Source organism: Nerophis ophidion, linkage group LG11, assembly GCF_033978795.1.
Source record: "Nerophis ophidion isolate RoL-2023_Sa linkage group LG11, RoL_Noph_v1.0, whole genome shotgun sequence".
Classification (NCBI taxonomy): Eukaryota; Metazoa; Chordata; class Actinopteri; order Syngnathiformes; family Syngnathidae; genus Nerophis; species Nerophis ophidion.
In genome coordinates, this window is record NC_084621.1 from 55,808,803 (window position 1) to 55,825,853 (window position 17,051).

The following is a 17,051-nucleotide window of genomic DNA, read 5'->3' on the forward strand; positions in this document are numbered from 1 at the left end:
TTGCACTCCGTTTTTTTAACAATACACTGACGTTTTCAAAAGTACACTTCAGATCGATTAGAGATCTTACTAAGATTATTATCAGGACAGTACAACGATATGAACAGACAACCGGACAAATATCGAGCTAAAAAGATAACAAAATGACACTAGAAAAGAAGGAGCTGGTACTTTTCCGAGGGTACCTGAAGTTATCACAGCACTTCCGACATACGTTACAGAATATTAATTGACCAGATTTAGTAGCTGTAATTACAGCTACTAAATCTGGTCAATTTAGAGTTTTGGGGACTGTGGTGAACCATTATTTAGTAATACTAAGGAGGGAGAAATCACACTTCAATGACTGGCTTTGACAGAATTGTTTGCATCAAGCAGTTGTTGTCACTAGGGTTTTTGAGTCAAAGCATTGAAACATCCATCCATCCATTTTCTACCGCTTATTCCCTTTTGGGGTCTCGGGGGGCGCTGGCGCCTATCTCAGCTACAATCGGGCGGAAGGTGGGGTACACCCTGGACAAGTCGCTACCTCATCGCAGGGCCAACACAGATAGACAGACAACATTCACACTCACATTCACACACTAGGGCCAAAAATAAAAAACACTTATTGCATAATCATTTTTTATTTTCAAAGTTTCCTTTTTCCCACTAATTTTTATAAGTTTGTCTTGCATGGGATCACAGGTTAGCTGCTGTCTATCCCAGCTTAAAAATGAAGTAATGTGTTGAGTAACCGTCAGCGATTCCATGTGAAGAACAAAACATGTCCAAGCATCAGTCCCAGCATCTTAGTCAAAACGTAAAACAAACTACAAACCCCGTTTCCATATGAGTTGGGAAATTGTGTTAGATGTAAATATAAACGGAATACAATAATTTGCAAATCCTTTTCAACCCATATTCAATTTAATATGCCACAAAGACAACATATTTGATGTTTAAACTGATAAACATTTTTTTTTTTCAAATAATCATTAACTTTAGAATTTGATGCCAGCAACACGTGACAAAGAAGTTGGGAAAGTTGGCAATAAATACTGATAAAGTTGAGAAATACTCATCAAACACTTATTTGGAACATCCCACAGGTGTGCAGGCTAATTGGGAACAGGTGGGTGCCATGATTGGGTATAAAAGCAGCTTCCATGAAATGCTAAGTAATTCACAAACAAAGATGGGGCGAGGGTCACCAATTTGTAAGCAAATTGTCGAACAGCTTTAGAACAAAATTTCTCAACGAGCTTTTGCAAGGAATTTAGGGATTTTACCATCTACGGTACGTAAAATCATCAAAAGGTTCAGAGAATCTGGAGATATCACTCCACGTAAGCGATGATATTACGGACCTTTGATCCCTCAGGCGGTGCTGCATCAAAAACTAACATCAGTGTATAAAGGATATCACCATATGGGCTCAGGAACACCTCATAAAACCACTGTCAGTAACTACAGTTGGTTGCTACATCTGTAAGTGCAAGTTAAAACTCTGCTATGCAAAGCAAAACCCATTCATCAACAACACCAAGGAACGCCGCTGGCTTCGCTGGGCCCGAGCTCATCTAAGATGGACTGATGCAAAGTGGAAAAGTGTTCTGTGGTCTGACGAGTCCACATTTCAAATTATATTTGGAAACTGTGGACGTGGTGTCCTCCGGAACAAAGAGGAAAATAACCATCTGGATTGTTATAGGCGTTAAGTTCAAAAGCCAGCATCTGTGATGGTATGGGTGTGTATTGGTGCCCAAGGCATGGGTAACTTACACATCTGTGAAGGCGCCATTAATGCTGAAAGGTCCATACAGGTTTTCGAGCAACATATGTTGTCATCCAAGCAACGTTATCATGGACGCCCCTGCTTATTTCAGCAAGACAATGCCAAGCCACGTGTTACAACAGCGTGGTTTCGTAGTAAAAGAGTGCGGGTACTTTCCTGGCCCGCCTGCAGTCCAGACCTGTGTCCCATCAAAAATGTGTGGCGCATTATGAAGCGTAAAATACGACAGCGGAGACCCCGGACTGTTGAACGACTAAAGCGCTACATAAAACAAGAATGAGAAAGAATTCCACTTTAAAAGTTTCAACAATTAGTGTCCTCAGTTACCAAACATTTATTGAGTGTTGTTAAAAGAAAAGGTGACGTAACACAGTGGTGGACATAACCTTTCCCAACTACTTTGGCACATGTTGCAGCCATGAAATTCGAAGTTAATGATTATTTGCAAAATAAAATAAAGTTTATTGAGTTTGAACATCAAATATCTTGTCTTTGTAGTGCATTCAACTGCATATGGGTTGAAAAGGATTTGCAAATCATTGTATTCTGTTTTTATTTACCTCTAACACAATTTCCCAACTCATATGGAAATGGGGTTTGTATAACCTACTACCCAAGAATGTACAAAAAATATCCTCAACTAAAGAGGAGAAATACAACCTTAGAGGAAAAAGTTATCTAAAACATTATTTGTATGCACGTACAACGCTAAACACCTGTAGCATATCTGTATGTGGAATTAAATTATGGAATGGATTAAGTAAAGAAGTTAAACAATGTACAGATAAAATCCACTTTAAGAGGTTGTTCTAATTAATAGTGCTTGCAAAGTACAAAGAAGAAGAATTATGAGAAACTTCTTCGACCTTATTGAATATACGATATTCTTAATCTCAGTATATCCATCCATCCATCCATCAATTCTCTACCGATTGTCCCCTTTGGGATCGCAGGGGTTGCTGGAGCCCATATCAGCTGCATTGGGGCGGAATGCGGTGTACACCCTGGACAAGTTGCCACCTCATCGCAGGGCCAACACAGATAGACAGACAACATTCACACTCACATTCACACACTAGGGACCATTTAGTGTTGCCAATCAAACTATCCCCAGGTGCATTTTTTGGGGAGGAAGCCGTAGTACCCACACAGTCACGGGGAGAACATGCAAACTCATCACAGAAAGATCCCGAGCCCGGGATTGAACTCAGGATCTTAGTATTGTGAGACACATGCACTAACCCCTGTACCACTGTGCTGCCTCTCAGTATGTTTATCTATCAATTATCTATTACAAGAAATGCTGTATTAATCATTCACGGATGTTGTTGTTCTACAAAAAGAAGTCAGTAAATGAATGTATATAATTGTAAACACTCTGAAGAATTCCGGAAAAGTGTAGGATTAAATAAGCTTTGCTTCTTCCTACTCCTTTTCGGACATGATGGAAAGTGACATGATATGAAATTGTGTGATGTATTATGCTCTAAGTGTGTTCATGTTCAAAATAAACTAAAAAAAGAAAGAAAGAAAGTACTGTAGTTGTCACAACTGCGGTAGTAATTAGTAGGTAATAAAACATAAATCTCAGAAGAGCAAAAACCAGTGAAAACACATGGCGGGAGAAATGCAAAGACAATGGCAGGAGCTCTAAGACCGTGACAAAAAGAACATAATAAGGAAGAGCACAAATATGACCAAAACTCAAAAGTGCAAAAAAACAAGTATTGTAATATCCTAATAGTGAAGATTGTTGGCCTACTACATTTCCAGCGCTGACATTTTATCTTAAATTCCCTTGTCTGCTGCTCCGTCCAGGGTCCAGGGCAAAGTGAAGTTCTCTCCCTCCAGCTCCTTGTAAATGGTGGAGGAGATGCGGGCCACTTGGTCTGCACTAAAATGTTTTTTCCAGTCCCCGGCAACACCTTATACACACAAAACAACAAACATAAAGAAAATTCAAGTCTAAAGGCAGGGCAGTGATCCACCATACTGTTGTAAGTATAGGTAGGTCGTGAGTTCAGCATCAAGGGTTGGAATTGGGGGTTAAATCACCAAAATGATTCAATCAATCAATCAATCAATGTTTACTTATATAGCCCTAAATCACTAGTGTCTCAAAGAGCTGCACAAACCACTACGACATCCTCGGTAGGCCCACATAAGGGCAAGGAAAACTCACACCCAGTGGGACATCGGTGACAATAATGACCCAGTGGGACGTCGGTGACAATGATGACTATGAGAACCTTGGAGAGGAGGAAAGCAATGGATGTCGAGCGGGTCTAACATGATACTGTGAAAGTTCAATCCATAATGGATCCAACACAGTCGCGAGAGGCCAGTCCAAAGCTGATCCAACACAGCAGCGAGAGTCCCGTTCACAGCGGAGCCAGCAGGAAACCATCCCAAGCGGAGGCGGATCAGCAGCGCAGAGATGTCCCCAGCCGATACACAGGCGAGCAGTACATGGCCACCGGATCGGACCGGACTCCCTCCACAAAGGAGAGTGGGACATAGAAGAAAAAGAAAAGAAACGGCAGATCAACTGGTCTAAAAAGGGAGTCTATTTAAAGGCTAGAATATACAAATTAGTTTTAAGGTGATTCCTGAGTGCGGCCACCGCTGCTGCTATACCATGAATTGATTAACGTGGACCCCGACTTAAAACAAGTTGAAAAACTTATTTGGGTGTCACCATTTATTGGTCAATCGTAGGGAATATGTACTGTACTGTGCAATCTACTAATAAAAGTTTCAATCAATCAATCAATCAATGCTCCCCCCCACCATAGGGTAATTTCACCACACCTAGTGTGTGTGTGTCTGACTATCAGCGGTACTTTAACTTTAACTTTTAAACCAGAAAGAAAATGCAAGTCTAAAGGCAGGGCAGAGTCACCAATCCTAAAGTCAGTATGTAAACACTGTAGGGATGTGTGCAGTAACTTCCACATTTGAGCGCATACCCTGGTACCCAACAGTAACAATTTTTATGCAGTAATAAATGCTCATTTTTAATTATTAAAACCATATCAGCGGATATTGATAACTGCTATCCAGTTGTTGTATTTTGTTTTCTTACACTTCTGAGTCTCATTTGCAAATATTATCTAGTAGATTTTGATTGCAGTTGCAATTGCAAGACATTCGATGGCAGTAGTGTATTGACTATCGAGCACCCCGCAGTACACAGACGGAGGTTTTGCATTGAAACTGTCAGGATTTTGCTGCACTACTGTAAATAAAAGCAACAAAACAGCGGACGTAACAGAAAGTATACATAGATTTCAGCGTGTCGCCTGTGTGTTCTTGTAGTCAGGTAGTAGTCCTTTTTATTAATGTAACGGTCTTTCTTTTGTTGAGCATACAAAGTGCTTGTACAAGTCATTTTGTACAAGCTCGTGAAATATTTGGCAAATTCCATCCATCCATTTTCTACTGCTTGTCCCTTTTTGGGGTCGTGGGGGATGCTGGAGCCTATAGAATTCTTTATGATAAAAAAATTTTTTAAAAAGTATATACTGTATATATTTATATCATAATACGTTTTATTGGCCAAGTATGAATAATTCAAATGTTTTGAAAAATACACGCTAAGATTAATCCAACATGTATACTACGTGAACAGAAAAACATGCCATTAACATGAGATTTCGTTTTTGGCAAAAATCTATCAACCATACGTCATGTTTTGTTCCTTCTTTAGGGCTGATCAAGATATACAAACTTTTAACATGAAAAAAAATCACTTAGGGCCTGATTTACTAAAAGTTTGCTTGTACTAAAACGCACGCAAACCTGATAGCACACGCAAATCTGATCCACTAAATTGTGAGTGCCATACATTTTGCATCTCCCTTCACTAATTTGCAAACTATATGCTAATCATCAAAACGCCCACAATACTGGGAGGAGAAGATGAAAATATTATTATTTAGCACGCGCAATGTGATTTGTCAACACTCATCACTGTTTTTCAAGCACTATTTTGCCATTTATTTAGCACGTATCAGAGGGACGTGCAAACTGACGGTTCCACACACAGCTGCAGAATCAGTGCTCGCGCTGCACAGACAGACAAAAATCCTCCGCCCTATGTGAAATTTATAGCCGCTAAAGAACCTCAAAGGCTGATTAAAACAAATTCAATTGATGCGTTTGTGTAAAGTTTTTGTTTTGACATAGAATATATATTAATAAAATATTTTTTCATATGAAAAACATTTCTTTAAGTATGCATTTTTTTGCATCTTGAGAGGAGTAAGCAAGTTCAGCCTCTCTCCAACGAGGGTACCTTCAGCTGTAAAAAAAAAAAAAAGTTGTTTCATTGTAGATGCACTGCAAGACTGCTTCTTCTTTGTCAAAAATAAAATGGTACATGTCTCCTGCATATTTGAAAACATAGCAAAAGGCCACAGGTAGAAGAAGCATGGTAACATGAATGTGCAGTAAATGAGTGTCTCAGTGGTGAAATCCCGAATGGTACACGCAAAACCCTCAATTAAAAAGGCGGTTTGCACCACTTTTGAATTATTATTTTTGAATTGTCTTACTGAATCGCATGCAACGCGCTCACTAATAGTACACACTGTTTTAGAGATAGCACACGTTGTTTAGCACAAGGTATTTGGAACTTAGTAAATCAGGCTCTAACTGTAAAATCTCTGCTCTCACTCGGATGCCAACTGATTGGATGTTCGTATCATCCCGTTTAGATGAAGAATTAATCACATTCCTCACACAGGGTAAAAAAAAAAAAAAGAAGTGCCGCAAACATGCTTCTTTTCCTGTCTTTCTCGCCATCCGGGTATAAATTGAATGTCAAAGTTGACCAACTTCCCAGTTTAGGGCCACATCCTTCTACTATCCAGGTAAGAGGCATGATTTATAATCAATAATTCCCAGATTCCCAGAGCCCAAAAAAAGTCTGCGGGCCATAGAGCGTTTTCTGTTCGGGCTCCAGTACTCTGGAATGCCCTCCCGGTAACAGTTCGAGATGCCACCTCAGTAGAAGCATTTAAGTCTCATCTTAAAACTTATTTGTATACTCTAGCCTTTAAATAGACCCCCATTTTAGACCAGTTGATCTGCTGTTTCTTTTCTTTTTCTCCTATGTCTCCCCCTCCCTCCGCTTGGGATGGTTTCCTGCTGGCTCCACTTTGAATGGGACTCTCGCTACTATATTGGATCCACTTTGGACTTGATCCTCACGGTTACGTTGGATCCACTATGATATTGGACTTTCGCGGGGGGTGCTGGAGCCCATCTCAGCTGCATTCGGGCGAAAGGCGGATTAGACCCTGGACAAGTCGCTACCTCATCGCAGGGTCAACACAGATAGACAGACAACATTCACACACTAGGGCCAATTTAGTGTTGCCAATCAACCTATCCCCAGGTGCATGTCTTTGGAGGTGGGAGGAAGCAGGAGTACCCGGAGGGAGCCCACGCAGTCACGGGGAGAACATGCAAACTCCACACAGAAAGATCCCGAGCCCGGGATTGAACTCAGGACTACTCAGGACCCTCGTATTGTGAGGCACATGTACTAACCCCTGTCCACCATGCTGCCCGCTTATAATAACAAAAATGCTAATACTTGGTTGATATTCAGTCACAAGATGTGAATGGAGTATTGTTGGCATTGTTTGGAGGTTTTTTTAGAGAGCTTTATGGCTAAAATAGTGTAATCACATTATTTGCATTGTTAGCCACCTCATACTTACCATAGTTTTATGACTTAAAATGCTAAAAAAAACTTACTGTACATAGGGATTGTGAATAAAAGTTCAGTACCCCTTTAATGTGAATTGAGGTTCTAAGAAACAAAAAAATAAATACACTTTTTACTTTATCCTGCAAACAACATTAACTGTCCAATGAACAAGCATTTTGTGTCTTGAAAACAAAATTCAAAGTTAATTGTTAAGCATTCTACCCCGGGCGGGAACCTGAGTGTAGGAGCGCGTTAAGCTTCAACTAATTGTCAAGTATGCACTCTTAAGGCACCTGGGGATGAGGTTTACCAACGTTCAGTTCCAAAGCCACACGGTCTGGCCTCCGTTACATAAGCTGAACATCGTACTGTACTTGGAGACCCACCAACACGTGCCCTGATCTGCACAAAATGTTATTAGTGGTCTCAACAAGTGGGGCCTTCTTGTTATTTTGGATTAATAAGATGTTTCGGTAACACTTTAGTATGGGACACATATTCACCACTATCAGGTTGCTTACTAACATGCAAATTAGTAACATATTGGCTCTTAATTAGTCAACATTAAGTACATATTAATGCCTTATTCTGCAACCAGTAAGCCATTAACTAAGAGCCTTCCCTCAATAACCTCAGAATTATTGCTTATTAGTAACCCTAACCTTTATATGTTCCCCTAGTGTCCAAATAACTCTAAATTAATTATTTGTTACTTGAATAAGCAACTAATTAATGGTGAATATGTTTCCCATACTAAAGTGTTACCGAAGTTTCTTATTCCTTTTACAAAATAATAAATTAGCATCTCACCTTTCCTAAGAAATTGAGATTTTTCAGTGTCCATGTACTCCTTGGGTATCAAACTCAAGTTGGACATTGCATTGGCCTGCATGGACTTGAAGGAACAATTGTCTGCTATTTTCCGAATGACTTCGTCACTCAGGTTCTTTCCCAAGAAATCGGAAATCCTACGTAGAGCTGAAGGAAGATCCTGCAACAGATGATGATGCATTTATTATTATCTTATAAGTATGTTTTTCACAAATGTTGGTGTATTGTAATTTGACATAGATATAAACATAACTATGTTTTACCTGAATCATTTCCTCATATGTAATAAAAAGGATTCGGTCTCCTAACTCTGCACGCTTCCAGCTCTTCAAGTGGTTTGTCCATTTGCCAAACAACACTGCAGAAGCAGAAAGTCATTTTGAGTGGAAACGTGAGAAAACATCTCCACATACACACAAATAATATTCTCTATCATTATAAAAACTGTATAAACAAGGGATGTTGACCTCTGCCTTGCAGGAATTTGTCAATAAACTTGTCCAAAGTTCCAGGGTCCTCAAGGAAAGTCGCCATCTGATGGAAGTAATATGACGACACAATGATATCCTTGGGGTTCCTCATGACGTAGATCACCTAAAAGAGGGATAAGTAAGTGCAAAGCAGGACCATGTGACAAAAACCGATGGCGCTGGGACTTGAATTCACCTTGGCACTGGAAGTTTTGAAGGAAGGTGGCATGAACTGGTAAGGAAAATGTGTGACCAACCCTCTTGGGGAGGGCAGCTGATCAACCACTTCTTGTAACCTCTTCTCCTCCAGCCAGGGAACTCTGTCCCAGTTGGGGATGGTTAGGATGGGTGTCAGGTCCCCCTCATTCAGCACCAGTGGGAGGATCTCTTGCATCCAGACCGTACCTGCAGAGGAAAGCAAATTATAATGTTATAATTTGTATTTATAATGGCAGAATAATGGCACCAACAAGAATCATGTTTATTTCTGCACAACCCACATTCACTATTTACTTAATTGACTGATCAAATATGTCAGCCTTGCAAACAATCACATTACTATCTATCTATTTTGATGATTTTGGTTGATCATCATTTGGTTAGACATGAACATAAAACATTACATTGCATTCCTCGAGTGTATTGAGTACCAAACACGGGGCTATAAATGAAGGCCTTCTCGAACATCATCAGTATTTGACCTCACCAATGTGCTTTTGGAAGAATGATGGAAAATTCCAATAAACACACTCCGTAACTTTATGGACAGTCTTCCCAGAAGAGCTGAAGCTGTAATAGCTGCTAAAGGTGGACCGACATCATATTGAACCCTATGGGTTAAGAATGAGATGGCACTTCAAGTTCATATGTGAGTCAAGGTTGGGGATCAAATACTTTTGGCAATATACTGTATCAATGTGTATATTGACAGTAAAATGATTTTCCGATTCTATATCCTGTTAATACATTCGCTGTCAAATGTCAAAGTCAAAGTCAGCTTTAGTGTCAATTCTTCACATGTAAAAGACAAGGAATCGACATTGCGCTTTTCACTACCCCGTGCGTAGACTTGACAAGAGAAGCCAAGACACAAATAGTAAAGTGACACAACATAAACGTATCTAACCTCTGTAGTAACAACAGAACAATACAATGATAATAAAAATAATAATAAAACTGCAGATGGTGGCATAATACTCTCACAGGTCTTGAAGAAGATATATATGATACAGATGTAAACAATTTGATGTTTCAGCCGATTACTGTGAAAAAGTGGTGTCTGTGAAACTTAGCAGCCAAGGATATGTGAATATAATGAGTTTTTAGTGCAAAAAACAGTTGAAAGCAGCGGTCCATAAGTGAAATTTGCCAAGTCTTTTCAGGGTTTCAGGATGTCTCTTGGAAAGGTAGACGTTTATCTTCCAGATGCCCTGCTGGCTCAGGCTGAGCGTGGAGAGGGGAGAGAGAGTTTAGCAGCCTAACAGCCTGGTGGACAAAAGACAGGCTCCAGCACCCCCGCGACCCCGAACAGGAGAAGCGGTCGAAAATGGATGGATGGATCCTCCTTTTCCATTGTCCCATTTACTCTACCAGTTCCATTGGCAGCAAAACAAGCCCAGAGCATAATACTACCACCACCATCCTTGACAGTAGGCAATAAACATATTGCTGGGTATTGTGGCCAAACAGCTGAATTTTTGTTTCATCTGACCACGCAACTTTCCTCCAGAAGGTCTCATCTTTGTCCATGTGATGTAAAACACATTTAGCTGAACTGCACCAATTTTGTCAAGAAGAGTGGTCAAAAATTCCACCAGAAGCTTGTGGATGGCTACCAAAAGTGTCTTATTGCAGTGAAACTTGCAAAGGGACATGTAACCAAGTATTTTCCTTGCTGTATGTATACTTTTGACCTAGCAGATTTGGTCACATTTTCAGTCGACTCATAATAAATTGATAGAAAAACCAAACTTCATGAATATTTTTTGTGACCAACAAGTATGTGCTCCAATCACTCAATCACAAAAAAATCAGAGTTGTAGAAATTATTGGAAACTCAAGACAGCCATGACATTATGTTCTTTACACGTGTATGTGAACTTTTGACCAAGACTGTATATTAACAGGAAATTAACAAATAAAAACAAACAGATTAATAAGAGTCTAAAAAAAAGGATGATATGAGAGCAACTTTGCCACAGTCAGAACATGACATGAAAGAGGAGGATTAGATTGATGGTGTCAAAATTAAGGGTAGTTACAGTGGGGCAAAAAAGTATTTAGTCAGCCACCGATTGTGCAAGTTCTCCCACTTAAAATGATGACAGAGGTCTGTAATTTTCATCATAGGTACACTTCAACTGTGAGAGACAGAATGTGAAAAAAAAAATCCAGGAATTCACATTGTAGGAATTTTAAATAATCTATTTGTAAATTATGGTTGAAAATAAGTATTTGGTCAACCATTCAAAGCTCTCACTGATGGAAGGAGGTTTTGGCTCAAAATCTCACGATACATGGCCCCATTCATTCTTTCCTTAACACGGATCAATCGTCCTGTCCCCTTAGCAGAAAAACAGCCCCAAAGCATGATGTTTCCACCCCCAAGCTTCACAGTAGATATGGTGTTCTTGGGATGCAACTCTGTGTTCTTCTTCCTCCAAACAGGACGAGTTGGGTTTATACCAAAAAGTTCTATTTTGGTTTCATCAGACCACATGATATTCTCCCAATCCTCTGCTGTATCATCCATGTATCCATTTTGGTATAAACTCAACTCGTCGTGTTTGGAGGAAAATGAATACTGAGTTGCATCCCAAGAACACCACACCTACTGTGAAGCATGGGGGTGGAAACATCATGCTTTGGGGGTGTTTTTCTGCTAAGGGGACAGGACGATTGATCCGTGTTAAGGAAAGAATGAATGGGGCCATGTATCGTGAGATTTTGAGCCAAAACCTTCTTCCATCAGTGAGAAATTTGAATGGTTGACCAAATACGTATTTTCCACCATCATTTACAAATAAATTCTTTAAGACTCCTACAATGTGAATTCCTGGATGTTTTTTTCACATTCTGTCTCTCACAGTTGAAGTGTACCTATGATGAAAATTACAGACCTCTGTCATCATTTGAAGTGGGAGAACTTGCACAATCGGTGGCTGAATAAATACTTTTTTGCCCCACTGTATCTTGATCTTGAATAATAAGGTCAATATTTTTTTTTTCAAACAACTTTTTGTTTGAGTTAATGTTTACAAATTTAAGGAATAACTCCCTGGATGCAAGTAGACTTTGTAATATAGGTATTATGAATGTGAGCTAAATGTTCCGTACATATCAGCAAGAAAAGGGATTCGATTTTTACATTCGGCACGCCATACCGAACTCTAAAACTAACAAAACCAAACACAAGTTGTTGCTGTGTCACTTGCTTCTTTACTTTGGAAAAAACAAACATATTTGATTGGTGCACTCCATAAATGACATCTGTCCATCCTTACATACAGTAAGTACAACATAGACATCATGCAGTGCAACGTTACATCCTGGCTAGTTTAGCGTCCCACACTCAGCACATTATTCACAGGGCACCAAGTATAAAGAAAACAAAATCTACCTGATTTGGGATAAGTCACAGCAAACACATCTGTGTCCTCCACAGAGAAGTTCTGGGCATATTCCAAGCTCTGTTCCGTGTGGGCTCCAGGAGGCAGTGGCAGGCCACGGTATTGAAGGTACTTGGCCCAGGACATGATGGCGGAAACTCTGCAGGAGGATTGACAGTCCACATGTCATGTCTTGTTCTCTGAACGAGTCCCTGCTATTATCATAAATAAATTCTTCACGGTTGCTAATTTATTTGACAGGGCTGTAACCACCTCCCTACCCGCTGCTTTTAGCCACACCATTAGGTAAATTAACCACATTTTATTCTCTCTTCCTCGGAGTCACATGTGTCCAATTCTAGGTGGAATGTGCAACGTCGGCGCCATTATTGGTGTTTCTCAGCATCCGTTATTCTTGCACACAGAAGCAACAGTGTGTCGATGAAGAAATGTGCACATTAGCGAACAGCACAGTCCATTCAGGCCTGTTCAGAATGAGAGCTTTGCGGGCCCCCTGAGGCATCGGCTAAGATGGGAGACAAATTAAATAACTTCTAGATTCTAGGTGTTAAACTGAATAAACTCCTCAATGAAAACGTACAAATTGTGCCAAATATGTTGTGTAGTTACCCTGGTTTTCTAGCATTGCCTTATCTCTCTTGGACATGGAGTTCAAACTTCTATGGTTGTCTCTGCAAAGGTCTTCTTCTCCTCCATAAAGATGGTGGATGTTAGAAGATTTTTCCTCTTCCTGTTGAGGGTCCCGCTTTGACAGTCCATCAACTGGAAAATGTGTTTTCTTCATTAATTTTTGAATAAAAAAAATACTCAAATCCATCCATCCATTTTCTACCGCTTACTCCCTTTTGGGGTCGCGGGGGGCACTGGCGCCTATCTCAGCTACAATCGGGCGGAAGGCGGGGTACACCCTGGACAAGTCGCCAAAGCAGATAGACAGACAACATTCACACTCACATTCACACACTAGGGCCAATTTAGTGTTCCCAATCAACATATCCCCAGGTGCATGTCTTTGGAAGTGGGAGGAAGCCGGAGTACCCGGAGGGAACCCACGCAGTCACGGGGAGAACATGCAAACTCCACACAGGAAGATCCCGAGCCTGGATTTGAACCCAGGACTGCAGGAACTTCGTATTGTGAGGCAGATGCACTAACCCCTCTGCCACCGTGAAGCCCAAAAAAATTTATAAAAAATAAATCCCTCGTTTTGGCTGGTCCGATGGCAGTGAAGTCTCATTGAATTGCTACAGTGAATTACAGAACTAAAATACTCAAATGTTTAATTCAAAAGGTTTTTTGATATCTAACGTGGAATTTGTATGAGTTCTTGTGAGAATTATTCCCTAAACGGCTGGATGACACTCACCATCCCCTGACCCCTCCTCCTAACGTAGCACAAACGGCTGCAGCATACTGCTGGTCTTCTCTGACACGCAGCATCAGACAGACTGGTAAAAAAAATAAAAATTAATAAGATAAAACATTTGTGCGATAACCCGATCACATAATTACCCAGAATAGTGCTGCTGTTTTGCTGCTGGTCCAACATTTCCTAAACAAAACAGAAAAAACAAGTCGGACCCTTGTGCAGCCGTTTGGTTATGTTAATATACCTGCATTTTTTACATGTTTTTTTTTATATATATAATTTTATCACAAATTACCTATAAGTCAGTTAAAAAAAAGTTAATTGTATTTCAATCAATCAATCAATGTTTACTTATATAGCCATAAATCGCTAGTGTCTCAAAGGGCTGCACAAACCACTACGACATCCTCGGTAGGCCCACATAAGGGCAAGGAAAACTCACACCCATTGGGACATCGGTGACAATAATGACTATGAGAACCTTGGAGAGGAGGAAAGCAATGGATGTCGAGCGGGTCTAACATGATACTGTGAAAGTTCAATCTATAATGGATCCAACACAGTCGCGAGAGTCCAGTCCAAAGCGGATCCAACACAGCAGCGAGAGTCCCGTTCACAGCAGAGCCAGCAGGAAACCATCCCAAGCGGAGGCGGATCAGCAGCGCAGAGATGTCCCCAGCCGATACACAGGCAAGCAGTACATGGCCACCGGATCGGACCGGACCCCTTCCACAAGGGAGAGTGGGACATAGAAGAAAAAGAAAAGAAACGGCAGATCAACTGGTCTAAAAAGGGAGTCTATTTAAAGGCTAGAGTATACAAATGAGCTTTAAGGTGAGACTTAAATGCTTCTACTGAGGTGGCATCTCGAACTGTTACCGGGAGGGCATTCCAGAGTACTGGAGCCCGAAATGAAAAAGCTCTATAGCCCGCAGACTTTTTTTGGGCTCTGGGAATCACTAATAAGCCGGAGTCCTTTGAAGGCAGATTTCTTGCCGGGACATATGGTACAATACAATCGGCAAGATAGGATGGAGCTAGACCGTGAAGTATTTTATACGTAAGTAGTAAAACCTTAAAGTCACATCTTAAGTGCACAGGAAGCCAGTGCAGGTGAGCCAGTACAGGCGTTATGTGATCAAACTTTTTTGTTCTTGTCAAAAGTCTAGCAGCCGCATTTTGTACCAACTGTAATCATTAATGTACACCATCTTGACAGAAAAAAATTACAAACATAATTTTTGGCCAATTTGTATTTATTTTTTTAATCACATGGTTCCCTCGTTGGAGTCAGGCTCTGCTTAATTAGACTGATTAAACTTGATTAAGAAAGACACACACCTGTCTATAGAATACCTTACAGCTCACAGAGCATGTCAGAGCAAATGAGAAAAATAAGGTCGAAGGAACTGCAAAAAGAGCTCAGAGACAGAATTGTTGCAAGGCAGAGATCTGGCCAAGGTCACAAAAAGGTTTTCCAAAGTGCATGGTGGTTTCCATAATCCTTAAATGGAAGAAGTTTGGGACGACTACAAGGCTCCCTATACCTGGCCCTCCAGCTAAACTGAACGATTGTGGGAGAATAGCCTTGTTGAGAGAGGCAAAGAAGAACCCAAAGAACAATGTGGAGGTGCAGTAGGGAGAGGGGAGAAAGTTCCACAAATTCAACTATCACTGCAGCAGAGTGGCCCCTCGGATAACTCTCCTCAGTGTAAGACCTAAGCAAGCCTGCATCGAGTTTGCCCAAAAACCACATGAAAGATTCCCAGAATATGAGAAATAAGGTTGTCTGGACTGATTCAACAAAGATTGAACTCATTGGTATGTTTGGAGAAAAGCAGACACTTTGACTTGGAAGAGTGCAACAACCTCACAGACCCCCCTGAACAAGAAATGGAGTTTGACATGCTAAAGGAAGTCAAGGAGGTTGTCCGCAGACCCCGGGCAAGGTCTGCACCGGGACCGAGTGGCACTTCGTACAAAGTGTATAAGAACTGTCCCAAACTCCTGCAGTGTCTGTGGAATATCCTGCGAGTCTTCTGGAGAAGGGGGAGGATCCCTGAGCAAAGGCGAGTGGCGGAAGGGGTATGGATCCCAAAGGAAGGAAACTCCACTCAGCTAGACCAGTTTCGCATCATCTCCCTGCTGTGTGTTGAGGAAAAGGTTTTCTTCAGCGCCGTTTTCAAACGACTGTGTACCTACCTGGTAAAGAACACCTACATTGATACACCGATCCAGAAAGGCGGCATTTCAGGAATGTCAGGATGTAGGAGCATACCGGTGTGGTGACGCAGATCATTCGGGAGGCTCGAGAGAAGAAGGGCACCCTATCAGTACTGTGTCTGGACCTGGCAAACGCATTCGGCTCCATTCCGCACAAGCTCGTTCAACTCACTCTGATGAAACATGTACCCAGCAGGTGTAGAGACCTCATTGTTGATTACTACAGCAATTTCAGGATAAGGGTCTCTTCCAGAGCAACAACATCCAGTTGGCAGAAAGTGGAAATTGGTATTATCACAGGGTGTACTATCTCTGTGACACCGTTCTCACTAGCCATGAACATGCTCACCAAGTCTGCTGAGCCAGAGTGCAGAGGGCCCCGCACAAAGGCAACCGCCCATCAGGGCATTCATGAATGACCTCACAGTAACGACATAATCAGTCCCAGGCTGCCGTTGGATTCTGAAGGGACTTGAAAAGTTGGCGGAGTGGGCCCGGATGCGTTTCAAACCCACCAAATCCAGATCAGTGGCGCTGAAAAAGGGGAAGGTGGAGGACAAGTTCCGGTTTAACATCACAGGCACGGCCATCCCAACTATCTCAGAAAAGTCAGTCAAGAGCTTGGGCAAGGTTTTTGACTGCTTTTTGAGAGACAGTTTGAATAAATTTGCAAATAAATAAAAAAAACACATTGTCTGCGGGCTATAGAGCGTTTTCCGTTCGGGCTCCAGTACATTTTTGTACATTATCCTGTAATTTTTGCATATCTGAATTTTAATTTTTTTCCAGTTAGCTCACACCGTGGTTCAGACAGAAACTTTTATTTTTTTTCCTATATGTCCAGAACATGTTAAATTGACAATAAAGATGACTTTGATATGGGTGTTTGTACACTAATATTTTGATACATCACAATAGATACAGTTAGCACTTTTGCCAACTTTCATAAAATCAATAATTTTCTAAAATGATGACAAACAGAACACTTGGACCTGGAAGTTGGCCGGAACGAAAATAAAACACCCAGACAGTT

At 41.0% G+C, this 17,051-nt stretch overlaps 1 protein-coding gene across 2 annotated transcripts; it reads right to left on the minus strand.

The window, feature by feature from the left end:
- Positions 1–2,087: 2,087 nt before the first annotated feature.
- Positions 2,088–13,167, minus strand: LOC133562276 (sulfotransferase 2B1-like). 2 transcript variants are annotated; one of them, XM_061916302.1, is made up of 6 exons: positions 12,417–13,166; positions 8,994–9,202; positions 8,795–8,921; positions 8,591–8,685; positions 8,307–8,487; positions 2,088–3,702 (listed from the first exon to the last, which is right to left on the minus strand). In XM_061916302.1, the coding sequence occupies exons 1-6, from the start codon at positions 12,550–12,552 to the stop codon at positions 3,566–3,568; spliced, it is 885 nt and encodes a 294-aa protein (XP_061772286.1). In that variant the 5' UTR covers positions 12,553–13,166; the 3' UTR covers positions 2,088–3,565. The 2 variants fall into 2 exon arrangements, with proteins under 2 accessions (XP_061772286.1, XP_061772287.1); XM_061916303.1 differs by lacking the exon at positions 2,088–3,702 and adding an exon at positions 7,558–7,898 and having other exon boundaries at positions 12,417–13,167.
- Between the last annotated feature and the right edge of the window lie 3,884 nt (positions 13,168–17,051).

Coding starts and splice junctions, on each gene's coding strand:
- LOC133562276 (XM_061916302.1), bottom strand. CDS start 12,552: ATGTCCTGGGCCAAGTACCTTCAATACCGTGGCCTGCCACTGCCTCCT. Junction 8,922..8,993: donor TCAAAACTTCCAGTGCCAAG/GTGAATTCAAGT, acceptor TCCCTCTTTTAG/GTGATCTACGTCATGAGGAA. Junction 8,686..8,794: donor CAAATTCCTGCAAGGCAGAG/GTCAACATCCCT, acceptor CTGCTTCTGCAG/TGTTGTTTGGCAAATGGACA.